At 46.1% G+C, this 27058-nt stretch overlaps 1 protein-coding gene across 1 annotated transcript in view; it reads right to left on the bottom strand.

The window, feature by feature from the left end:
- The window catches only part of LOC144597930 (potassium channel subfamily T member 2-like), a 475868-nt gene that overhangs the window by 61425 nt on the left and 387385 nt on the right, over window positions 1-27058 (bottom strand). The window contains exon 28 of the mRNA XM_078407745.1: window positions 1365-1671. Within this exon, the coding sequence (XP_078263871.1) occupies window positions 1365-1671 (307 nt within the window). The remainder of the gene's footprint in view (window positions 1-1364; window positions 1672-27058) is intronic.

Here is a 27058-nt window from a genome sequence, read left to right as displayed (position 1 = left end):
TATTGACTCCATCTACACTTCACGCTGCCTCGGCAAGGCTACCAGCATAATCAAGGACCAGTCTCATGCCGTTTACTCCTCCTTCTCCCCTCAGGTAAGAGATGGGAGTGTGAAAACGCACACCTCCAGATTCAGGGATACTTTCTTTCCAGCTGTTATCAGGCAACTGAACCATCCTCTCTCTCACCAACTAGAGAGTGATCCTGATCTCCCATCTACCTCATTGGAGATCGTTGGACTATCTTTAATCGGACTTTATCTTGCACTAAACCTTGTCCCCTTTATCCTGTATCTGTACACCGTAGATGGCTTGATTGTAACCAAGTTTAGTCTTTCCGCACGCGAAGAAAAAAGCTTTTTACTGCACCTTGGTACATGTGACAATAAAGTCAACTAAACTAAACTCACTGTCCAAGATCAACAATATCCACTAGGCTATTGGCCTTGAAGAGCTGCTTTCAAGGCTGGCAATACAGAGATAGGTGGAACAGCAGGTGGCAAGTTTGATTCGGGATCAAATCTACTCAAACTGATGGGATAATGTAGCCATGCGGAACAAGCCAGCAATTCAACATGAAAAAGTAAAACCTTCATCTCCAGATTAGGTTGCACAAACCACTTGATACCAAGTCTGTATCAGTCCCTTCAAGGACCAGTCTCAGTTACATATTTTATAATTCATCCTTCAGTGGTAGATTGAAATATTATTCTTCAACATTCCTTGGTATGTATACACAATAATGTTATAAGCCAGTCTAATGTAAATGCAGTAATAGATTATTAAAACAGTAGTAAAGGGTATAATGTTTAGCCCTGCAGTGAATTAGCTGGTTACATGCAAAGTCATCACAAATGGGAAGAGGGTACAAAAAGAAACCTTGAAGCACATACTTATAATCCAGTGATGGACCATGATACCACAAAGCATGAAAACAAAGCATTGTGCCACAGTAACTCAACGTGTAGGAAAATAACTGCAGATGCTGGTACAAATCGAAGGTTTCACAAAATGCTGGAGTAATTCAGCAGGTCAGGCAACATCTCTGGAGAGAAGGAATGGGTGACGGTTCGGGTCGAGACCCTTCTTCAGACTGATGTTCAGTAACTTAATGGGTCATTTAGTGCAAAGATATAACATTGGAGTCTGCTTCTGTGGCAGCTGCCCGATGGGAGTGGTGAGAAAACATTTGTTCAGGTACATGGATAGGATAGGTTGGGAGGGATATCATGAGCAGGTGGGACTAGTGTAGCTGGGGCATGTTTGTTGGCGTGGGCAGGTTGGGTAGAAGGGCCCGTTTCCACCCCCTATGACTCTATGACTTCATATCCTTCACACATGAATATATTTAGCCAGCAGGCCTTACCGTAATCAGCTGTTGAAAGGCCCAGGTGCTTCATGCGAGTCTTTACCAGTTCCGCCAGCTCTTGTCTCTCTGACCTTTTGCATAAGGTCATGCGCTGACAATTAATCCTGTCCGTTATCTTGTTGGAGTGTTTCGGCGCCTTCCTGCTCAGTCGCCTCGCCCACTGCATGCTCTTACGCCTCAGCAAGGGGTGATCTGATTGGTCGCTGGACATTGAGTTGCGGTGGTAGTGGCCAGTGCGGTAACTCGCGTGCTCTTTGCCGTCTTTAGCATCTTCCCAGTCCTCGATACTAATGGACACTTGCGACTGGAAGAGAACCAATATTACATCAAAACATAGAAAACAGGTGCAGGAGGACGCCATTCGGCCCTTCGAGCCAGCATGCCATTCATTATGATCATGGTTGCTTATCCACAATCAGTAACCCGTGCCTGCCTTCTCCCCATATCCCTTGATTCCGCTAGCCCCAAGAGCTCTATCTAACTCTCTGTAAAATTCATCCAGTGAATTGTCCTCCACTGCCCTCTGTGGCAGAGAATTCCACAAATTCACAACTCTCTGGGTGAAAAAGTTTTTTTCTCATCTCAGTTCTAAATGGCCTCCCCTTTATTCTTAGACTGTGGGCCCTGGTTCTGGACTCCCCCAACATTGGGAACATTTTTCCTGCATCTAGCTTGTCCAGTCCTTTTATATTGGAAGAGTAAGATGCAGAAACAAGGATCTGCTAATGCTGGTTTAGAAATAAAAGACACACATAGTGCTGGAGTAACTCAGCGGGTTCGGCAGCATTTCTGGAGAACATGGACAGGATAGGTTTAGAGAAATTAGTGTAGGAGGCTGAGGGGCAATTTTGGTTCCACCAAGATGCAGTACCGAATGCCACAGGAGATCCTTCTTCCCTGTGACTATCAAACTGTACAAGTAGTCGAGATCGAACCTGGGTCTCTGGTGCTGGAGGCAGCAACTCTGGAGTTATTCAACATAATTGGCTTCTTGGCGTATTTGATTAGGCATTTAATTACTTAAAAATAAACTGTAGGGAAGTTTACAAATCAAAAGTTTTGTTGGCATAGACCAGTACAGCACAGGAACAGGCCCTTCAGCCCACGATGTCCACGTCAAGCATAATGGGCAAGGTAAACAAATCTCTGGTTGCACATGATCCATATCCCACCACCATCCATGGCAGCACGTTCCAGGCATCCACCACTCTGTGTAACACAACTTCCCCCGATCACCTCCTTCAAACTTTGCTCATCTCACCTTTTCCCTCGCCCTCTCGTCCCTGTCATTTCCACCCTGGGGAAAAAGGTTCTGACTATCCATCCAACTATATATAGTTGTTGACAACCTTCCGGAGAACTGTGACATACTGTGTATGCACGAGACATTTTTAGTGAAGCAAGACTTGGTCAAACTGAAGACTTGAAGCAAGACTTGGACAAACTGAAGACTTGAAGCAAGACTTGGACTCAATGATAACTTTCATGGGGCTGGGATGTCTAAAACTGACCTTGGCATGGGAATAGTCAGAGGTGGAATATCAGGGAGTGTGGCTATTCTATGGAACAAGAAGCTTGACTCATCAATAAATGTGGTTAGGCTTGATGCTGACTGGTGTATTGCAATATGCTTTGCTCACAACGACAAGGAGTTTGTTATCCTGAATGTGTACACACCCTATGAATGCCATCAGAATGAGGATGAATATTTAAATAGGCTTGCCTTCATCAATTCCTTTATTCAAAACAATAATTATTCTAGTGTATATATCATTGGGGATATGAATACAGATAGCTCATTATTTGTCAATCATATGGCTCAGTTCTGTCAAGATAATAATTTTATATTGTCAAGCAAAGTTTGATAGTTATACTTATATTAGTGAGGCCTGGCACACTACGTCATGTCTGGACCATTGTATCAGTACAGCTGATCACGTGCCTCATTGGGGTGTATGAGCATTCTGCACGGGGCAGCAATGACTGATCATATACCTGTTGCTATGTCAATAAATGTTCAACATCTACCTGGGGTATCCAGAGATGGAAATCGTAAACAGTAAAACTGGACTGGTCGACCCTCACAAAGGAAGATATCTTAGCCTATTCTGCTCATACAGATAAATCCTTAAGCAATATTTATCTACCTAAAGATGCAATTATGTGCAGTAACGTTAATTGTAAGGATGAGAGACATAGGAGAGATATCTGCTCCATGTATAATGATATAGTAAGCACTTTATATGTAGGCAGTAAGCCCGACTACAAGCATAAAAATAAGACACATAACATCAGGCCTGGCTGGAATAAGTATGTAGCTGAGTATCATGCTGTAGCCCGTGAAGACACTAAACCATGGGCTATGGCAGGTAGACCCAGACAAAGGCCTGTGCTTGAGTACAAGAAGCTCACTATTGCAAGATATCAGAATGCTGTTTGCTTCATCTGTAAAAATGAGCAAGCCATGAGGATGATTCCATGGCTAAGATGCTGCTAAGTAACAACGTTACTGATTTTTGGAAAGAAGTGAGAGTTCTTAACAATTGCAAAACATCTCTCGCATGCACTGTAGATGGAATCCCCAGAACAGGCAATATTGCTGAGTTATGGTGACATATGGCTTTATTCAACTGTGTTCAAAGTGATTTGTATAAGGTGGATAATATTGAGAGTAATGATTCAATGGTGATTATGTCACATGAGGTGTACCAAGCAATAAACAAGATGTCCGACAACAAACCAAAAGTGGTTTAGACCATATTTCTGCTGAACATCTTAAATATGCCAGTATGAGGCTAGCTCCTCTCCTTGCTATTTGTTTCACTGGCTTTAAGATTCATGGCGTGTTACCAGACTCAATGTTGTCTGTTCTGTTAGTGCCAGTCATTATGGACAAAGCTGGTAAAGTAGGCAGCCTAGATAATTACAGGCCCATAGCTTTAGACAACATACTGTCAAAAGTCCGAGAAAGAATTCTGCTGGATAGATTAAATGTGTCCACAGATAACCAGTTTGGTTTTAAAGCTAAACATGGCACTGACTTGTGCATTTATGCCTTAGTTAGTCTGACATCAGTGGTGGGGAAGATGCTGGAGTCAATTATAAAAGACGAAATTGCTGAGCATTTGGATAGCGGTAACAGGATCATTCCGAGTCAGCATGGATTTACGAAGGGGAAATCATGCTTGACAAATCTACTGGAATTTTTTGAGGATGTAACTAGGAAAATTGACAGGGGAGAGTCGGTGGATGTGGTGTACCTCGACTTTCAGAAAGCCTTCGACAAGGTCCCACATAGGAGATTAGTGGGCAAAATTAGAGCACATGGTATTGGGGGTAGGGTACTGACATGGATAGAAAATTGGTTGACAGACAGAAAGCAAAGAGTGGGGATAAATGGGTCCCTTTCGGAATGGCAGGCAGTGACCAGTGGGGTACCGCAAGGTTCGGTGCTGGGACCCCAGCTATTTACGATATACATTAATGACTTAGATGAAGGGATTAAAAGTACCATTAGCAAATTTGCAGATGATACTAAGCTGGGGGGTAGTGTGAATTGTGGGGAAGATGCAATAAGGCTGCAGGGTGACTTGGACAGGTTGTGTGAGTGGGCGGATACATGGCAGATGCAGTTTAATGTAGATAAGTGTGAGGTTATTCACTTTGGAAGTAAGAATAGAAAGGCAGATTATTATCTGAATGGTGTCGAGTTAGGAAGAGGGGATGTTCAACGAGATCTGGGTGTCCTAGTGCATCAGTCACTGAAAGGAAGCATGCAGGTACAACAGGCAGTGAAGAAAGCCAATGGAATGTTGGCCTCCATAACAAGAGGAGTTGAGTATAGGAGCAAAGAGGTCCTTCTACAGTTGTACCGGGCCCTGGTGAGACCGCACCTGGAGTACTGTGTGCAGTTTTGGTCTCCAAATTTGAGGAAGGATATTCTTGCTATTGAGGGCGTGCAGCGTAGGTTCACTAGGTTAATTCCCGGAATGGCGGGACTGTCGTATGTTGAAAGGCTGGAGCAATTAGGCTTGTATACACTGGAATTTAGAAGGATGAGGGGGGATCTTTTTGAAACATATAAGATAATTAGGGGATTGGACACATTAGAGGCAGGAAACATGTTCCCAATGTTGGGGGAGTCCAGAACAAGGGGCCACAGTTTAAGAATAAGGGGTAGGCCATTTAGAACGGAGATGAGGAAGAACTTTTTCAGTCAGAGAGTGGTGAAGGTGTGAAATTCTCTGCCTCAGAAGGCAGTGGAGGCCAGTTCGTTGGATGCTTTCAAGAGAGAGCTGGATTGAGCTCTTAAGGATAGCGGAGTGAGGGGGTATGGGGAGAAGGCAGGAACGGGGTACTGATTGAGAGTGATCAGCCATGATCGCATTGAATGGCGGTGCTGGCTCGAAGGGCTGAATGGCCTACTCCTGCACCTATTGTCTATTGTCTATTAAAGGAAATTGTAAACAAATATAGAGGTAAAAACTCATCAGTTCTTATGTGCTTCATTGATGCTTCCAAAACCTTTGATCGTGTTAATCATAGAAAGTTGTTTGTTAAATGGAGTCAAAGAGGGGTGCCCAGATACATTGTGAGAATTCTGGCTTCGTGGTACGCCCACCAGACTGTGCAAGTAAAATGGGACAATGGGGTCTCAGCCCCATTTGGGGCTAGCAATGGTGTCAGACAAGGGGGAATTTTGACCCCAGTTCTTTTTAATCTCCATTTTGATGACCTGGAGTAACTCAGCAGGTCAGGCAGCGTCTCAGGAGAGAAGGAATTGGGTCGAAACGTCACCCATTCTTTCTCTCCTGAGATGCTGCCTGACCTGCTGAGTTACTCCAGCATTTTGTGAATAAATACCTTCGATTTGTACCAGCATCTGCAGTTATCTTCTTACACTATGTAATAATGTCTTGTCTTTTATCTGGACCCGAGTCTGTAGTAAAGTATTGATTGATTGGTTGATTGATTGATTGATTGATTGATTGATAGATATTCCTCATAGTTTTATATGCTTGCATTGGTTCTATGCTCAGGCTCCCTCACTTCAGAGAAACCAATCCAAATTTGTCTAGTCTTTCCTTATGGCTAATGCCCTCCACTCTAGGCACCATTCGCAAAGCAAATGCAACATCCCTCTGGCTCCAGAATCACAGGGAATGTAGACTTTAGACTTCACTCCAGAGATACAGTATGGATAAACAGGCCCTTCGACCCACTGAGTCCGTGCCGACCCCGTACAGTGATCACCCTGTACGCTAGCACTATCTTACACACTAGGGACAATTTACAATTCTACCAAAGGCAATGAACCTACAAACTCGCACGTCTTTGGGATGTGGGAGGAAACCGGAGAACCTGGAGAAAACCCTGAGGGGGAATGTACAACTCCGTACAGTCAGCATCCGTAGTCGAGATCAAATTCGGGTCTCTGCCGCTGTAAGACAGCAATTCTGCCGCTGTGCCACTGTGTGGTACCTCAGCTGCACGGAGGCAGAAAGGAAAGCTCTACAGCGGGTAGTCCATAGAGCTCAGAGGGCCATCGGAACACAGCTACCAGACTTGGAGGGCATCTACAACACACGATGCCTCAGAAAAGCCACCAGCATCCACAAAGACTCTTCACACCCCTGCAACAGTCTGTTCGAACTCCTTCCATCGGGCAGACGATACAAGGCCTTCTACGCCCGCACCTCCAGACTCAGGAACAGCTTCATCCCCAGGGCCATAGCTGCTATGAACCGGTCCTGCTGAGCCGGATGGCCACAACGCATAGATCAACTTGCACTTTACCCTGTCTAAAAACTGTTACAATTGTTTCATTTCGTTGGGTTGCTGTTAATTACTTAAATTATTGCATCGTATGGGAGGCGCATTCCCAATCTCGTTGTACCCCTGGGTACAATGACAATAAAGATATATTGTATTGTATTGTATTGTATTGTCTTCACCTGTGGTGAGCTGTGAGGGGGGTCTGCCTGTCAAGGACAGGCCTAGTCAGCCACAGCAGTGAATGCACCCACAGACGGAACATTCCCCTCTCCAAACAGGGCAGATGGACGGGTGCCAGCCACATTTTGAAATGTTCATTATTTAGAGTAACAAAATCAGGCTGATCTATCTTTCCCTCTCAACCCCATTCACCTGCTTTCTCCGCATAATGTTTGGCACTATTATTATCAACAACCTGTCAATTCAGCTTTAAGAATTCCCAATGACGGCCTCCACAGCCGTCTGTGGCAATGAATACCACAGATTCACCACCCTCTGGCTAAAGAAATTCCTCCTCATCTCCTTTCTAAAGGTACGTCCATTTATTCTGAAGTTGTGCCCTCTGGTCCAAGACACTCCCACTAGTGGAAACCCTCTCCACATCCACGCTATCCAAGCCTTTCACTATTCGGGAAGTTTCAATTACGTTCTCCCATTATCCTTGGAAACTCCAGTGAGTACAGGCCCAGTGCTATCAATCGCTCATCATATGTAATCCACTCAATAGACAATAGACAATAGACAATAGGTGCAGGAGTAGGCCATTCAGCCCTTCGAGCCAGCACCGCCATTCAATGCGATCATGGCTGATCACTATCAATCAGTACCCCGTTCCTGCCTTCTCCCCATACCCCCTCACTCCGCTATCCTTAAGAGCTCTATCCAGCTCTCTCTTGAAAGCATCCAACGAACTGGCCTCCACTGCCTTCTGAGGCAGAGAATTCCACACCTTCACCACCCTCTGACTGAAAAAGTTCTTCCTCATCTCCGTTCTAAATGGCCTACCCCTTATTCTCAAACTGTGGCCCCTTGTTCTGGACTCCCCCAACATTGGGAACATGTTATCTGCCTCTAATGTGTCCAATCCCCTAATTATCTTATATGTTTCAATAAGATCCCCCCTCATCCTTCTAAATTCCAGTGTATACAAGCCCAATCGCTCCAGCCTTTCAACATACGACAGTCCCGCCATTCCGGGAATTAATCTAGTGAACCTACGCTGCACGCCCTCCATAGCAAGAATATCCTTCCTCAAATTTGGAGACCAAAACTGCACACAGTACTCCAGGTGCGGTCTCACCAGGGCCCGGTACAACTGTAGAAGGACCTCTTTGCTCCTATACTCAACTCCTCTTGTTACGAAGGCCAACATTCCATTGGCTTTCTTCACTGCCTGCTGAACCTGCATGCTTCCTTTCATTGACTGATGCACTAGGACACCCAGATCTCGTTGAACTCCCCCTCCTCCTAACTTGACACCATTCAGATAATAATCTGCCTTTCTATTCTTACTTCCAAAGTGAATAACCTCACACTTATCTACATTAAACTGCATCTGCCATGTATCCGCCCACTCACACAACCTGTCCAGGTCACCCTGCAGCCTTATTGCATCTTCCTCACAATTCACACTACCCCCCAACTTAGTATCATCTGCAAATTTGCTAATGGTACTTTTAATCCCTTCGTCTAAGTCATTAATGTATATCGTAAATAGCTGGGGTCCCAGCACCGAACCTTGCGGTACCCCACTGGTCACTGCCTGCCATTCCGAAAGGGACCCATTTATCCCCACTCTTTGCTTTCTGTCTGTTAACCAATTTTCTATCCATGTCAGTACCCTACCCCCAATACCATGTGCCCTAATTTTGCCCTCTAATCTCCTATGTGGGACCTTGTCGAAGGCTTTCTGAAAGTCGAGGTACACCACATCCACTGACTCTCCCTTGTCAATTTTCCTAGTTACATCCTCAAAAAATTCCAGTAGATTTGTCAAGCATGATTTCCCCTTCGTAAATCCATGCTGACTCGGAACGATCCCGTTACTGCTATCCAAATGCTCAGCAATTTCGTCTTTTATAATTGACTCCAGCATTTTCCCCACCACTGATGTCAGACTAACTGGTCTATAATTACCCGTTTTCTCTCTCCCTCCTTTCTTAAAAAGTGGGATAACATTTGCTATTCTCCAATCCACAGGAACTGATCCTGAATCTATAGAACATTGAAAAATGATCTCCAATGCTTCCACTATTTCTAGAGCCACCTCCTTAAGTACTCTGGGATGCAGACCATCAGGCCCTGGGGATTTATCAGCCTTCAGTCCCATCAGTCTACCCAAAACCATTTCCTGCCTAATGTGGATTTCCTTCAGTTCCTCCATCACCCTAGGTTCTCCAGCCTCTAGAACATTTGGGAGATTGTGTGTATCTTCCTCAGTGAAGACAGATCCAAAGTAACGGTTTAACTCGTCTGCCATTTCTTTGTTCCCCATAATAAACTCCCCTGCTTCTGTCTTCAAGGGACCCACATTTGCCTTGACTATTTTTTTCCTCTTCACGTACCTAAAAAAACTTTTGCTATCCTCCTTTATATTATTGGCTAGTTTACCCTCGTACCTCATCTTTTCTCCTCGTATTGCCTTTTTAGTTAACTTTTGTTGCTCTTTAAAAGAGTCCCAATCCTCTGTCTTCCCACTCTTCTTTGCTATGTTATACTTCCTCTCCTTAATTTTTATGCTGTCCCTGACTTCCCTTGTCAGCCACAGGTGTCTCTTACTCCCCTTAGAGTCTTTCCACCTCTTTGGAATAAATTGATCCTGCAACCTCTGCATTATTCCCAGGAATACCTGCCATTGCTGTTCTACCGTCTTCCCTGCTAGGGCCTCCTTCCAATCAATTTTGGCCAGCTCCCGCCTCATGCCTCTGTAATCCCCTTTGCTATACTGCAATACCGACACTTCCGATTTTCCCTTCTGCCTTTCCATTTGCAGAGTAAAACTTATCATGTTGTGATCACTGCCTCCTAATGGCTCTTTTACCTCTAGTCCCCTTACCAGATCAGGATCATTACACAACACTAAATCCAGAATTGCCTTCTCCCTGGTAGGCTCCAGTACAAGCTGTTCTAAGAATCCATCTCGAAGGCACTCTACAAACTCTCTTTCCTGGGGTCCATTTCCAACCTGATTTTCCCAGTCTACCTGCATGTTGAAATCTCCCATAACCACCGTAGCATTACATTTTTGACACGCCAATTTTATCTCCTGATTTAACTTGCACCCTAAGTCGAGGCTACTGTTTGGGGGCCTATAGATAACTCCCATTAGGGTCTTTTTACCCTTACAATTTCTCATTTCTATCCATACTGATTCAACATCTCCTGATTCTATGTCACCCCTTGCAAGGGAATGAATATCATTCCTTACCATCAGAGCAACCCCACCCCCTCTGCCCACCTGTCTGTCTTTTCTATACGTTGTGTACCCCTGAATATTCAGTTCCCAGCCCTGGTCCTCTTGTAGCCATGTCTCAGTGATCCCTACAACATCATACTTGCCCATGACTAACTGAGCCTCAAGCTCATCCACTTTATTTTTTATACTACGCGCATTTAAGTACAACACTTTAACTTCTGTATTTACCTCCCCTCTCACATCGTTCACAATTGGCCCTGCCCTTAATTTCTTTTCCGCTCTGGAACTTCTGTTCCCATTCTTCCTAGAGTCTTTTGCAATATCTCCTGTATTCCCTTTTACCTCATCTTCATATTCACAATTTGTTAACCCCTCCCCCCCACTACTTAGTTTAAAGCCACAGGTGTCACACTAGCAAACCTGCCTGCCAGAATGTTTGTCCCCCTGCTGTTAAGATGCAACCCGTCCCTTTTGTACAAGTCACCCCTAGCCCAGAAGAGATCCCAGTGGTCCAGAAATCTAAATCCCTGCTCTCTGCACCAGTCCCTCAGCCATAAATTCATACCCTCTATCTCTCTGTTCCTGGCCTCACCAGCACGAGGTACCGGTAGCAGTCCAGAGATAACCACCTTCGACGTCCTACTTCTCAGCGTTTTTCCCAACTCTCTAAACTCCCGCTGTAGCACCTCCTTCCTCTTCCGCCCGACGTCATTCGTGCCCACGTGCACAACGACTTCAGGTTGATCGCCTTCCCTCGCTAGGATTTTCTGAAGCCGGTCTGTGATGTGTTGAACCCTGGCACCAGGGAGGCAACAGACCATCCTCAAGTCCCTCCTGCTGCCACAGAATCTTCTGTCCGTCCCTCGGACTATGGAGTCACCGACCACTACGGCTCTTCCAGACTTCGGTCTCCCCTGTCGAGTATCCTTGCCAACAGGTCCGCCACTCGGACTGGAAACGTCTTCTGCCCCGACAGTTCCCAAGAGGGTATACCTATTTGCAATAGGCACAGCCACTGGGGTCTCCTGTAGTCCACGTCCACTCCCCCCGGAAACAGTCTCCCACCTTCGCTCGACCTGGACCCTTGGCGTGACAGCCTCACAATAGGTCCTGTCGAGGAAACTCTCGCATTCCCGGATGGCCCTGAGGTCATCCAACTGCCTCTCCAACTCCACCACACGTCCCTTCAGGAGCTGCACCTGGACACAGTTCTTGCAGGTGTAGCTCCCAGAAGCTCCCGCGACGTCCCTGTCTTCCCACATCCTGCAGGAAACACACCGCACCAACTTTTCCGCCATCACCTTGTGCCTATAACCAGCTCTGGCTTAAAACAATGGTATCCTCCTCACCTCAGCCTCCTCGCCGAAGACTCGCAGCCGAAGACTCGCACTTCCCTCACTGGGCACTTCCCTCACTGGGCACTTCCCTCACTGGGCACTTCCCTCACTGGGCACTTCCCTCACTGGGCACTTCCCTCACTGGGCACTTCCCTCACTGGGCACTTCCCTCACTGGGCACTTCCCTCACTGGGCACTTCCCTCACTGGGCACTTCCCTCACTGGGCACTTCCCTCACTGGGCACTTCCCTCACTGGGCACTTCCCTCACTGGGCACTTCCCTCACTGGGCACTTCCCTCACTGGGCACTTCCCTCACTGGGCACTTCCCTCACTGGGCACTTCCCTCACTGGGCACTTCCCTCACTGGGCACTTCCCTCACTGGGCACTTCCCTCACTGGGCACTTCCCTCACTGGGCACTTCCCTCACTGGGCACTTCCCTCACTGGGCACTTCCCTCACTGGGCACTTCCCTCACTGGGCACTTCCCTCACTGGGCTGCACCCTTTTGTGAGCCTTGCTTATATCACCAATTTAAATTGCCTGATTGTCCAATTTACCTGACTTCTCACTTAAACTGCCTGTTGAACTGTGATTAGCACTTACTTTACTGCTCAGCCAACGGGCGTCCTTGCTCTGCTCCCGGACTTTTCAAACTGACTACTACTTCCTTTTGGCGCTCTTTTTAAACTGCCTGTTGAACTGTGATTAGCACTTACTTTACTGCTCAGCCAACGGGCGTCCTTGCTCTGCTCCCGGACTTTTCAATCCTGGGATCGTTCTTGTAAACCTCCTCTGGACCCTCTCCAACGCCAGCACATCCTTCTTCAGATGTGAGGCCCAAAACTTCTCACTATATTCCAAATTGTTTACTCCTAATAATCTGTTGCACAAAGGGTTGTCAGGTGTGCGCGGTGGATGCAAGGCTTCTCTCTGCTTTCTTTGTTCACACTCATTTCACTCCTGCCATCGAGAAGAAGGTGCAGGAACCTGAAAATTGTAACGTCCAGGTTCAGAAACAGCCTCTTCCCTCCAGCCATCAGGCTGTTAAACACCACAACCTCCAAATAAATTTTGAACTACATATACTTGGTGGCATTGGTTTAGTCTTTTTGCATGATTAGTATGTGTGTGTGATATAATATAAGAAAATAACTGCAGATGCTGGTACAAATCGAAGGCATTTATTCACAAAATGCTGGAGTAACTCAGCAGGTCAGGCAGCATCTTAGGAGAGAAGGAATGGGTGACGTTTCGGGTCGAGACCCTTCTTCAGACTGATGTCAGGTGGGCGGGACAAAGGAAGGATATAGGTGGAGACAGGAAGATCTGGGAAGGAGGAGGGGAAGAGAGGGACAGAGGAACTATCTAAAGAGGGTGTGTGTGTGCGTGTGCGTGTGCACACACATAAAAACAAACATTAATAGTGCAAAAAGACAAAACCAATGCCCCCAAGTCTATGTAGTTCAGAATTTATTTGAAGGTTGTCGTGTTTAATATCCTCATGGGTGTCGGGAAGAAGCTGCCCCTGAACGTTACAGTTTTCAGGCTCCTGTACCTTCTTCCTGCTGGCAGGAGCGAAATGACACACTGAACTTTCTTTTCTTGTTTGTTATTTTGTTTACAGAGTACTAAATCTACAGATCCTGTTGTGCCACTGCAAGTAAGAATGTCATTGTTCTGTCTGGGACAATCGACACTCCTTGTTTGCTGTTCTGCAGCCCAGCTCCCTTGTATTTGACCAGAGTTTTGCCTGCAATGTTAATCTTCTGGAACCGCACTGGTCTCCAGCTTTTCATGTCAACAAGTGAGTCATCTGATGAGTCAGAGCATTGCCGGATGCTGCTCCTACTGCGTTTCCACAGAGCCGTTGCAAGGTGCAAATGTCCATGACTTGAGGGCTTAGCTTTAAGGTGAGAAGGGCAAAGTTTAAAGGAGACGTGCAGGACAATGTTATCATTGCACAGAGACGGTGGGTGCCTGGAATATTTATGATGATAGATGCAAATTGCTGGAGTAACCCAGCGGGGCAGGCAGCATCTCTGGAGAAAAGGAATAGGTGACGTTTCGGGTCGAGACCCTTCTTCAGACAGGAATATTTTGTTTAGTTTATTGTCACGTATACCGAGGTACAGTGAAAAGCTTTTTTGTTGCATGCTATGCAGTCAGTGGATAGACAAGACACGATTACAATCAGGCGGTCCACAGTGTACAGATACAGGATCAAGGGAATAACGTTTAGCGCAAAGTGGTCTTGTAAAGTCCGATTATTGATAGTCCAACAGTCTCCAATGAGTTAGATGGGAGATAAGGTCCACTCACTGGTTGGTGATAGAATGGTTCAGTTGCCTGATGACAGCTGGGAAAAGACTGCCACTGAATCTGGAGGTGTGCGTTTTCACACTTTTGTACTTCTTGCCTGATGGGATGCGAGAGTGCTGTCAGGGGTGGTGGTGGAGGTTGATATGATAGTGGCGTTTACACAGCTTTTAGATAGGCACATGGATATGCAGAGAATGCACAGATATTGATCATGTGCAGGCAGAGGATGTTGGTTTATTACCATGTGCAGGCACAGACATTGTGGGCCGAAGAGCCTGTTGCTGTGCTGTTCTGTGTTCTGTTTAAAATGCTCAGAAGCGGAAAATTTCCCCGCGTTCTTCCTTCGTGCATTCGAGGTAGTTTAGACATACAATGTGGAAACAGGCTTTCAACCCACCGGGCCCACGCCAACCACCGACCCCGCGCCAACCACCGACCCCGCGCCAACCACCGGGCCCCACGCCAACCACCGGGCCCGCGCCAACCACCGGGCCCGCGCAAACCACCGGCCCAGCGCCAACCACCGGGCCACGTCACCACTGATCACCTATTCACACTAGTTCTTTGTTATTCCACTTTCTCATCTTACACAGGGTGGCACAGTGGGCGCAGCGGCAGAGTTGCTGCATTACAGCGGCAGAGACACACGTTTGATCCTGACTACGGGTGCTGTCTGTATGGAGTTGATATGTTCTCCCTGTGACCGCGTGAGTTTCCTCCGGGTGCTCCGGTTTCTTCCCACACTCCAAAGCCGTGCAGGTTTGTAGGTTAATTGGCTTCAGTATTTGTCCCTAGTGAGTAGGGTAGAACTAGTGCATGGGGTGATCGCTGGTCGACGTGGTCTCGGTGGGCCAAAGAGCCTGTTTCCACGCCGTATCTCCAACAACTAACAACACACTAGTTCTGTGTGATCACATTATGTCGTGTACAACACCGTGCCTTGGACCTGCTCCCTGTAACCATGGGATTTGACTGGTGTGCTCCAGTCTCTCGCCACTGGCAACCTCCAAGTGGTACCCTGAATGAAGTGGTCAGATCGAGGTTTTTGTTGGCATTCTGTGCAGTACTATTTGTAACTTGCCCTTCAGCAGTTCTCCTTCATTTTTATTTGTGCCTTGCTGCATGCAGGGATGAACACGTTAATCTGCTGAAGAATTGTGAATGGAATTTCGAATCATGAGCAAATGTCGCCTATTTACAACTGGATGAATGGAAGGCTATTCATTTTTAAATCTAGCTCTGTGCGGCACCATTTCATCACACATTTCCATGCCGATTAGACTCTCCAGCGCAAGTAATCTTGTTAACAGTGTTGCCAAATAATAAGAATCATTCTCATTGTTGATACACAAGAGACTACAGATGCTAGAATTTTGAGCAAAATACAAAGGAACTCAATGGATCAGGCAGCATCTGTGGAACAAAATGTGCAGACAATGTTTGGAATCGAAACCCTTCTTCAGAATGAGAGTTTTGAGTTCCTTTTATACGTCCTGGGTTTTTTGGCATAAGCACTAACTATTATTTAATTTTGCTATCAGAAATATTTGATGGATAAGTTGATCAAAAGATACAGCATGGAAGCAGGCCGTTCAGCCCACACCGACCACCCATTCAAACTAGTTCTACGTTATTCCACTTTCTCATCCACCCCTGACACACTGGGGGCAATTTACAGAGGGCCAATTAACCCACAAACCCGCACGCCTTCGGGATATGGGAGGAAACCCACGCGGTCACAGGGAGAACGTACAAACTCCACACAGACAGCACCCGAGGTCAGGATTGAACCCGGGTCTCAGGCGCAGTGAGGCTGTGTTACTGGGCCTTTACAAATTTAAGCAATTTGGCCTGATGAATTACAATCAGCCTGATACAAGGATTTGAAAATTACCGAACCCTTTTAAATCTGGAGTGGAAATACACAAGCTAAATGCAGAGAGCTCCTCACACTAAATAAATTGTAAATGCAAAGGTCATTGTGCGATTGAATCTTTTTTTGCTAGCTTGAACTAACCTTCAAGGCTTGTCTATTCCTGTTACACTTAATTATGCTTTCAGCGCACTGTCCAATGTGTGGATGATATTGCTCAGACCAGATGAGTGCAGTCATATGAAGCCAGGCGTAACGACATAGAGATTCCACAAAGCACAGTCGCCTGGGCCGAGCCTGTATGCCCATCTGAATGGCATGCTCCATATTGGTCCAGTCATCTCAGTAACAGGGCAGGGTAGTCCTCATTAAAATGACAGTTCTCACATTAATTCCCCATCCAGTGGCTTCCATATTCCCAGTAATTGGCCATGTACGTTTTTAGTGACAACTAGACCGAGTGGACCCGTCGTGCCCAAAACTCTCCTGCATTGGTGCAGCACCCTCTCCTCCCCCCCTCCCCCGCTCCCCTCCCACCCTCCCCCGCTCCCCTCCCACCCTCCCCCGCTCCCCTCCCCCCTCCTCCCCACTCCATCCTCTCAACCCCTCTTATCCTTCCCCTCCCTCCCTAGGAGATAGAATTAAACTTTAAAATGTGAATGACTTAAAAAATATAACACCGATTTCAATGAAACTTTATCCATTAGCACCAAAGGGACAACGTTGAGTAAGGTGGGCCTAACATTGTCACGCTATCGTGTACCGTTTTGGCTGTAGTTCAGGAACAAACAAACAAACGAGAGTTTTGGTATATAGATGTAAGTGTGAGAGCCTGAGAAATTGTTTTGTTTTGTTTATTGCCACGTGCTCCGACGTGTACCTTCGGCCCAATTTGCCCACACCAACCAACATGGCCCTATCTACTCGTGTCCCACATGCCCATGCTTGGTCCACATCCCTCTAAACCTGTCCTATCCTTGTACCTGTCCAAATGTCCCTTAAACATAGCGATAGTACCTGCCTCAATTATCTCCTCTGGCAGCTCGTTCCATACGTCCACCACCCTTTGTGTAAAAAAAGTTACCCCACAGGTTCCTATTAAATCTTTCCACCTTCACCTTAAACCCACATCCTCTCGTTCTCGACCCCCCCCCCCCCCCCCCACACTCTGGGCAAAAGACTCATTCATACATTCTATTCCTCTCAGATTTTATAAACCTCTGTAAGATCACTCCTCGGCCTCCTACGTTCCAAGGAATAGAGTCCCAGCCTGCCCAATCTCTCCCTACAGATCAGGCCCTTGGGTTCTGGGAACATCCTCATGAACATCCTTGTTGCATGCTGTCAGTAGACAGCAGACCATGCGTGATTTTTTGAGAGATGAGCTGGGATTTTATTATGCACTCATGGGTTATGGACACCAGAGGTAATCCAACGATACCTTGCTCAGCCTTTGCTTTGCTTGCAAAGACGGTGAGCTACTTTCTATAATATGTTCCACAGTGTTGTTGGATAGCAAGTGAAGTGCCAATCGAACAAATCTCTTTTCCCTAGATGCTGCCTGACTGGCTGAGTTACCCCAGCATTTTGTATCTATCTGTGGTGCAAACCAGTCTCTACAGTTCCTTCCTCACTCTCTACCCTACACACCAATTATAAAACATGCCACTTTCTTGACATTACCATACAATAGACAATAGGTGCAGGAGGAGGCCATTTGGCCCTTCCAGCCAGCACCACCATTCAATGTGATCATGGCTGATCATTCTCAATCAGTACCCCGTTCCTGCCTTCTTCCCATACCCCCTGACTCCGCTATCCTTAACAGCTCTATTTAGCTCTCCCTTGAATGCATTCAGAGAATTGGCCTCCACTGCCTTCTGAGGCAGTGAATTCCACAGATTTATAACTCTCTGACTGAAAAAGTTTTTCTTAATCTCCATTCTAAATGGCCTACCCCTTATTCTTAAACTGTGGCCCCTGGTTTAGGACTCCCCCAACATTGGGAACATGTTTCCTGCCTCTAACGGGTCCAACCCCTTAATAATCTTATATGTTTCGATAAGATCCCCTCTCATCCTTCTAAATTCCAGTGTATACAAGCCTAGCCACTCCAGTCTTTCAACATATAACAGTCCCGCCATTCTGGGAATTAACCTAGTAAACCTATGCTGCACGCCCTCAATAGCAAGAATATCCTTCCTCAAATTTGGAGACCAAAACTGCACACAGTACTCCAGGTGCGGTCTCACTAGGGCCCTGTACAACTGCAGAAGGACCTCTTTGCTCCCATACTCAACTCCTCTTGTTATGACGGCCAACATCCCATTGGCTTTCTTCACTGCCTGCTGTACCTGCATGCTTCCTTTCAGTGACTGATGCACTAGGACACCCAGATCGCGTTGTACGTCCCCTTTTCCTAACTATACGAAAGATAGAGTAATGTTTGTGTCACCCCACAAGCTAGGGTACTGTCCGACTCACCTCTACACCATTGCAGACATTGGACTTTGTCTGTGGAACTGGTGCGCTACAATGCTGAGAACTATATTCTGCACTCTGTATCTTCCCCTTTGCAATACTTATTGTACTCGAGTTTGGCTTGATTGAATGTATGTATAGTATTATCTGTGCTGATTGGATATCATGCAAAACAAAGCTTTTCCTTATACGTAGACACAATAGACAATAGACAATAGACAATAGGTGCAGGAGTAGGCCATTCAGCCCTTCGAGCCAGCACCGCCATTCAATGCGATCATGGCTGATCACTCTCAATCAGTACCCCGTTCCTGCCTTCTCCCCATACCCCCTCACTCCGCTATCCTTAAGAGCTCTATCCAGCTCTCTCTTGAAAGCATCCAACGAACTGGCCTCCACTGCCTTCTGAGGCAGAGAATTCCACACCTTCACCACTCTCTGACTGAAAAAGTTCTTCCTCATCTCCGTTCTAAATGGCCTACCCCTTATTCTTAAACTGTGGCCCCTTGTTCTGGACTCCCCCAACATTGGGAACATGTTTCCTGCCTCTAATGTGTCCAATCCCCTAATTATCTTATATGTTTCAATAAGATCCCCCCTCATCCTTCTAAATTCCAGTGTATACAAGCCTAATTGCTCCAGCCTTTCAACATACGACAGTCCCGCCATTCCGGGAATTAACCTAGTGAACCTGCACGCCCTCAATAACAAAATGCTGGAGTAACTCAGCAGGTCAGGCAGCATCTCGGGAGAGAAGGAATGGGTGACTTTTCGGGTCGAGATCCTTCTTCAGACTTGTACTGCTGTATAGGTGACAATAATAAACCTATTTTCAGAATTGAGTGATTGAATTGATTGTGAACCATAGCTGGAAAACACTTCCTACAAAGAGTGCAAGTTTAGTCTTAGTTTAGAGATACAGCAGGTGAACAGGCCCTTCGGCCCACCGAGTCGCTGCTGACCATTGATCACCCGTTCACACTAGTTCCACGTTATTTGAGTTGGATGATCAGCCATGATCATATTGAATGGCGGTGCAGGCTCGAAGGGTCGAATGGCCTACTCCTGCACCTATTTTCTATGTTTCTATCCCACTTTCTCATTACACAGTGAGAGGCCAATTATCCTACAAACCTGCACATCTTAGGGATGTAACAAGAAACCAGAGCACCCAGAGGAAACCCACGTGATCACAGGGAGAACGTGCAAACTCCGCACAGGTAGCATCTGAAACAGGATGGAACCCGGGTCTCTGGTGCTGGGAGGCAGCGGCTCTACCCGCTGCACCACTGTGCTGTCGGCAGATTTAATGATGCACTTAGAAACAAGGAATGCAGATACTGGTTTACACAAAAAAAGACACAAAGTGCTGGAGTAACTTAGCGGGTCAGACAGCATCTCGGAAGAGCACGGATAGGTGATGTTTTGGATCGGAACCCTTCTTTTGAACCCTAGCTTTTAGAAGGACCATTCAGAAGCCTGATTACAGACGGGGAAGAAGGCGACCCCAAATGACACCTATTCATGTTCTCCAGAGATACCGCCTGACCCACTGAGTTACTCCGGCACGGTGTCTTTTCTTGCAAACCAGCATTTGCAGATACTTGTGCCTGCAATCTACCTGTGTCTATGTGTTGGCCCAAACTCATGGAGCAATATTCTTGGGTTTTCATAACCCAGGTAGGTACACGGTCCACTGGCAATAGTGATGGACATTAAATGCTACTGCACCCATATTAGTGAATGATAAATAAATATGAAGACACAAAGTACTGGAATAACAGCGGGTCAGGCAGCATCTGTGGGGAACCTGGATGGGTGACTTTTTGGATTGGGACCTTTCTTCAGCATCACATGTATAGGTGAAGTTTTGGGTCAGCACCCTTATCATTTCAACCCTATCCATATCATCAACCCATATCATTTCAACCCAAAAACATCCCCTATCCTTTTTCTCCAGAGCTGCTGCTTGACCTGCTGAGTTACTCCAGCACTTTGTCTTTTTTTTTTTAACAGATCGGCATCTGCAGTTCCTCGCTGGTATGTTTTGCGGAGATCATGTTATGCCTTTTCTTTGGATAGAAGACGAAGTCTGACTGAATTGATCCTACGAGTCAATCCTTTTGAAGAACCGTCTCTGGCGAAAAAAGAGACTGTCACAGCCTCCTTTCAATTGCTTGTCAAATCTTGCACTGTCCTCCTTTCTTTGGTTAATGGTCGCAGAAAGGGGCTTTCCACAATCAATGAACACTTCAAACGTGGCACAAATATAGCACTTTCCTGATGACAAAAAATTAATTTATAAACGAAAATCTGGAAAAGTGAAAAGACTGAAGAAGAAAAAAGAGGTACAATTTTGCAAGAAAGCTTTTTTTCTTTCCACACACCAGGTATTTGTCTTCAACGCTGGCCCCATCTGCACGTCTCCAATGCCTCTTCCCAGCTTCTGCAGGTCGCATGCTGTCGGGTTGCATTACGGTTGGTTTAGGAACAGCTCCGCCCAAAACCACAAGTAACTGCAGATGAAGGCCAGACCATCACACAGACTAGACTTCCCACCATCGACTCTATCCACACTTCACGCTGCCGCAGAAAAGCTGCCAAGATAGGCAAAGACTTGCGCCAATCATTCCTTCTTCCCCCTCCCGCCCAGTCAAAGATATCGAAGCTTGAAAATGCACACCGCCAGACTCCCTCTGTTATCAGGCCTCTGAATGGTTCTGCCTTGGGTGAGGGGACTGCCCAATTCACCTCAACTCCATTGAGGATATTTGACTTTGTGTATGGAACTGATCGCGACAACTATATTCTGCACTCTGTATCTTCCCTTTTGCTCTACCTATTGTACTTGAGTTTGACTTGATGGAACCTAAAACCAAGAACGAATGGCAAAACGACCTGTCGAGTGATAGGTGGATATAGGTGGTGGGGTTGATTGGCCGATAGGTGGAGTAAGTGACATGTCCCGCCCCCTCCCCTGACATCAGTCTGAAGAATGGTCTCGACCCGAAACGTCACCCATTCCTCCTCTCCTGAGATGCTGCTTGACCCACCCTAGTGTGTGTGTGGGATAGACACAAAATGTTGGAGTAATTCAACAGGATAGACAGCATCTCTGGGGATGCTGCTTGACCCGCTGAGTTACTCCTATGGGGAAAAGGAATCAGTGATGTTTTGGATCAAAGAAGGGTCTTGACCCGAAACATCACCTATTCCTTTTCTCCAGTGATGCTGCCTGAACCTCTGAGTTACTCCACAATTTTGTGTCTATCTTCGGTGTAAACCAGCATCTGCAGTTCTTTCCTACACGAGCTTGCTATACATGCCGTATGTAAAAAACAAAACTAATGCTATCAAACTAAATTAAAAGCAAATACCTTCCATAAAAAGAATCACTTACCACCAAAATCATGGGGAAATCAGTGCCTCACAGCGAAGGCTAAATAAATGTGTTCTCAAGCACAACACCTGATTTATGTTGACTTCTGACATGTGCAACAGATTTAACTAATAATAAGAAGACACCAATAACTCATCAGTGAATGTGGACCAGTAATCTAGCCTATGAAAAACTCCCGTTGCCATGGTTAGTCCAATTGATCAGTAATGAAAAGCAGCTGTCAGTAATCATTCTCCTCGTCATTTGAAGTTTAGAATTAAATGCACTGACTGAATCAAATCTGACAGGGATTCTACAATTAGCAAAACTTAAGAGGCCCATAATTAGGAATCACTTAAAAGTTAAGAAGAAAGAAGCAAGCAAAGAAAAAGTTGATTTTTGATTCTTACAACAGACAGAATGGATTTGCAATGACTGGTGACAACTGCAGGTGCTGGAATCTTGAGCAAAACACACAAAGTGCTGGAGGAACTCAACAGGTCAGGTAGCATGCATGGAGGGGAATGGACGGACAACGTTTTGGGCCGGGAACCTTCTTCAGACTAATTGTAGCGGGTGGGGGTGGGGAAGCTGGAAAAGAGAGGAGGGGGCGGGACAAAGCCTGGCGAGTGATAGGTGGATATAGGTGGTGGGGTTGATTGGCCGATAGGTGGAGTAAGTGACATGTCCCGCCCCCTCCCCTAACATCAGTCTGAAGAATGGTCTCGACCCGAAACGTCACCCATTCCTTCTCTCCTGAGATGCTGCTTGACCCGCTGAGTTACTCCAACATTTTGTGTCTACCTTCTCTGGAGAACATGGTGGGTGACGTTTCGGTTGGAGACCTGTCTGATGACGAGTCCCAACCTGAAACGTCACCTATCCCTGTTCTCCAGAGATGCTTCCTGATCCACTGAGTATCTCCAGGACTTGTCCCGCCCGCACCTCTCTCTTCCAACTTTCTCCCCACCTGCTGCAATCAGTCTGAAGAAATGGTGTCTCTCCACAGATGCTGCCTGACTCACTGAGTTACGCAAGCACTTTGTGTTAAGAAATGACTGGTGTTCACAAAGTCTGCCAAGCAGAATGAGCGACCAATAACTGTAACAGAGGAGCTTTAAATTAAGGCTTGAAGATTGTCAAGATACTGTCACAATAAAAAGGTAATTTATTTTGGTGTTGGAACACCACAAAGGCACAGCGATAGAATTGCTGCCACACAGTGCCAGAGACCCGGGTTCGAGCCTGACTACTGTTGCTGTCTGTACAGAGTTTATACATTCGCTCTGTGACCGTGTGGGTTTCCTCCGGGTTGTCCGGTTTCTTCCCACACTCCAAAGACATGCAGGTTAATTGGCTTCTGTAAATTGTCCCTAGTGTGTGTGTGGGATAGAACTAGCGTACTGGGTGATCATTGGTCAGTGGGCCAAAGGGCCTGCTTCCATGGGGCCATCTCCAAAACTAACATTTGTATATTAAGGCGTTTGCCATCTTTGCGTAATGCCAGTCAATGTGCCAAGAATAACATCCATCCTGCTGATGCCTGCAGATAATTGGACAACCATTGACATTTGTTCAGTCAGTGGATGCCCGAGAAATGCTCTGGCATTATAGGAGCAGCGATCCGAGCAGCCAACGGCAGCAAAATCAATAGCTTCGCGGCTCAGAATGAGATGCAGTGAACTTTGTCTGCTGACAAATATCACACCGAGTTCAGCTTCACGAAATGTACATTTGATCAGGACTAGGCAAGGGCTGACAGGCTGAAAAGTCACTGGCATAAAAAAAACACCCTACTCAGCTATGTGACACAACGATGTCACTGCTTCCATAGACATCCTGCCACATTTGGACATCTTGTCTGCAACCTTAATTAACAATGGAAAACTTCTAAGGTGCATCCAAAACTCGCTGGCTTGCTACTTAATCTCAGGGTGTGAGCACTAACAGCACCAGGGTCTTCAAGAGAGGCACAAAAAAACTGCAGCTACTGCAATCTTGAACAAAACACAGAAAGTGCTGGGGGGAAAGTCTAGGGGGAAGCCGGGGAATAAACTGAAGGCGAGAAAAGGCAGAACAATTCAGGGCCAGCACAGATGACCGACAGGTCAACAATGAGCCATGATGGGCTCCATCCTTCTAGAGCTCATCTGTTGACGGCCCTGATTTGTCTGGCCTTTTCTTGCCTCCAGTTTATCCCCCCTCCCCCCTCCGCTCTACTTTCAGTCTGAAGAGGGGTTCTTAGCCAAAATGTCACCTATTCCTTTTCTCCAGATACGCTGCCTGACCTGCTGAGGTACTCCAGCACTCTGTATCTATCTCTGGAGCGCAGGAGGATGAGGGGTGAGCTGAAAGAGGTGTACAAAATCATGAGAGGAATAGATCGGGTCAACGCACAGTCTCTTGCCCAGAGTGGGGGAAATCGAGAACCAGAAGACATCGGTTTAAGATGAAGGGGGAAAGATTTATAAGGAATCTGAGAGGTAACTGTTTCACACAAAGGGCAGTGTGTATATGGAACGAGCTGCCAGAGAAGGTAGTTGATGCAGGGACTATCGCAACGTTTAATAAACAACTAGACAAAGTGGACCCGTTGGGCCCAAACCTCTCCTGCATTGGTGCAGCACCCTGTCCTCCCCCACTCCCCTCTCTCCTCAACCCCCCCCCTTCCCCTCTCCTCCCCCACTCCCCCCTTCCCCCCTCCCCCCTCCCTCCTCCCTCCTCCCTCCTCCCTCCTCCCTCTTCCCCGCCCCCTCCCCTCCTTTTAAACTTTAAAATGGGAATAACCTTAAAAATATAACACCGATTTCACCTAAAGTGACAATGGTGAGTAAGGTGGGCCTAAAATTATCGCGCTATCGTGTCCCGTTTTGGCTGAAGTTCAGTCACAAACAAGATAACAAATGAGAGTTTTAGTATATAGATTAGACAGTTACATGGATAGGACAGGTTTGGAGAGATATGAACCAAACGCGGGCAAGTGGGACTAGTATACATGGGACATATTGGTCGGTGCGGGCAAGTTGGGCCGAAATGCCTGCTTCAACGCTGTGTCACTCTATGACTCTGCATTGTAATCTGCTTCCTTGCCTGTTAAAGACTATTTGTCTTGTCTGTAGGTCACAGCAAATACATAACCATCTTGTGTTGTATCTTGCTAAACTCATGCTGTATCAGCTGCCGCTGATGTGACAAGAGCTGCCACGTCCCTAGGTCAAAAAACATATTTCTATGGTGAAAGCATTTGGTTTGCCGAGGACCCATTTGCATGCGATCGGATGCCTTAAATTTAGACGAACATTTTGCCGAGGATCAGTGGAGCAGAAAATAGGGTTTGATCAGTCCAATGCTAATGGAACACAAAGTATGTAAACCGTCTTACCATCTGGAGACTAATAATAACGTTGCAATTATCTCTCTCGAAGCTCCCCAATTAATATCTACAAATTACATTAGAAAATCTATTCTCAGGAACGCAAACCCCACGAAAGATTGTAGAAAATCTCAACCTCTCCTTGTAGCTAATACCCTCTAATCCAGGCAGCATTCTGGTAAACCTGCAGCAATATATCTATGCCAATAATCAATTAGGTGACCTGACAAGTTTGAATATTGGCAGAAGGCACAAAGTCTAAGAACATGAAATTTCCCTTGCTTGTTTTAGTGAATGCATTAATAACCTAATATAAATAGGCAAACAACCAAAGACGTACAGGTATGTAGGTTAATTGGCTGGGTAAATGTAAAAATTGTCCCTAGTGGGTGTAGGATAGTGTTAATGTGCGGGGATCACTGGGCGGCACGGACTTGGAGGGCCGAAAAGGCCTGTTTCCGGCTGTAGATATATGATATGATATGATAACCCAGGTAAAATATCAGATAGAATAAAACAAATGATTAATTGTTCTGTACCATTCACCCAACTCTACTATCTGGTCTGCACTAAAGCATTTGCTTATTTCACTCTGAAGACTAGACATAATGGAAAAAATCATCTGTGCAATCTAATCTGATATATTTTTGGAGGTTTCATGATGCGATCTGTGATCAGGTGGCATTCAGTTGATTCAAGTTATCATATCAAAACAGCTGAATGATTTATATTGAGATTAGCAACAAATTATACATCAAAACAAGAACACAAAGGAATAGGTTAAGTAATCATGAAATGAAAATAAGCATCTGTGATGTTTCCACACCGTTGCTTGGAAGAAGAAACAACTAATAAATCCAATGATTTACCACTGATTTGTGTAACGTTTACAATGTGTCATGACTGAGATTCTGTAACTTCTTCCAAAGCACAACATGTTATAAAAAATGATGAAAGTAAAGTCAATCTGAAATGATGGACATTCCAGAAGAGTATCTGGGGAAGTGTGAGGGCTTGCTTTGTGAAGGAGAGTTTCAGACCACAGAAACCAAGTGACTAAACTCCCAGAACCAACAAGTGTACTCAACAAGAGTGTCAAAGGTTACGGGTCTCGACACGAAACATCAAGTCTGAAGAAGGGTCCCGACCCGAAACATCACCCATTCCTTCTCTCCTGAGATGCTGCCTGACCCGCTGAGTTACACCAGCATTTTGTGTCTACCTTCAGCCAGAGAATGGCAATGCAGACTCAATGGGCTAAATGACCTAATTCTGCTCCTATGTCTTATTATGTCTAGTTTAGTTAAGAGATACAGTATGCAAACAGGCCCTTCGGCCCACAAAGTACACACCGACCAGTGATCACCATTTCACACCGGTTCTCTCCTGCAAACTGGGGACAATTTACAGAAGCCAATTAACCTACAAACCTGCTCGCCTTTGAAATTAGGAAGGAAACCGGAGCACCTGGAGAAAACCGGGGCGGTCACAGGAAGAACGTGCAAACTCCGTACAGACAGCACCCGTAGTCAGGATTGGACCTGGGTCCCTCGTGCTGTAAGGCAGCAACTCTACCGCTGCACCTCTCTGGTCATCAGTCATGACTGAATGGCGGAACAGACTCGATTGGCCAAACGGCCTAATTCTGCTCCTATGTCGTATGAAAGCTTATTATCAAGGACTCACATGAATATGGCTTTCCCCTTTCACTGGCTAATACCAAGTAAGAACAAGTG

This window comes from Rhinoraja longicauda, chromosome 11 (genome assembly GCF_053455715.1).
Source record: "Rhinoraja longicauda isolate Sanriku21f chromosome 11, sRhiLon1.1, whole genome shotgun sequence".
Classification (NCBI taxonomy): domain Eukaryota; kingdom Metazoa; phylum Chordata; class Chondrichthyes; order Rajiformes; family Arhynchobatidae; genus Rhinoraja; species Rhinoraja longicauda.
This window is presented reverse-complemented; position numbering and strand designations above follow the sequence as displayed.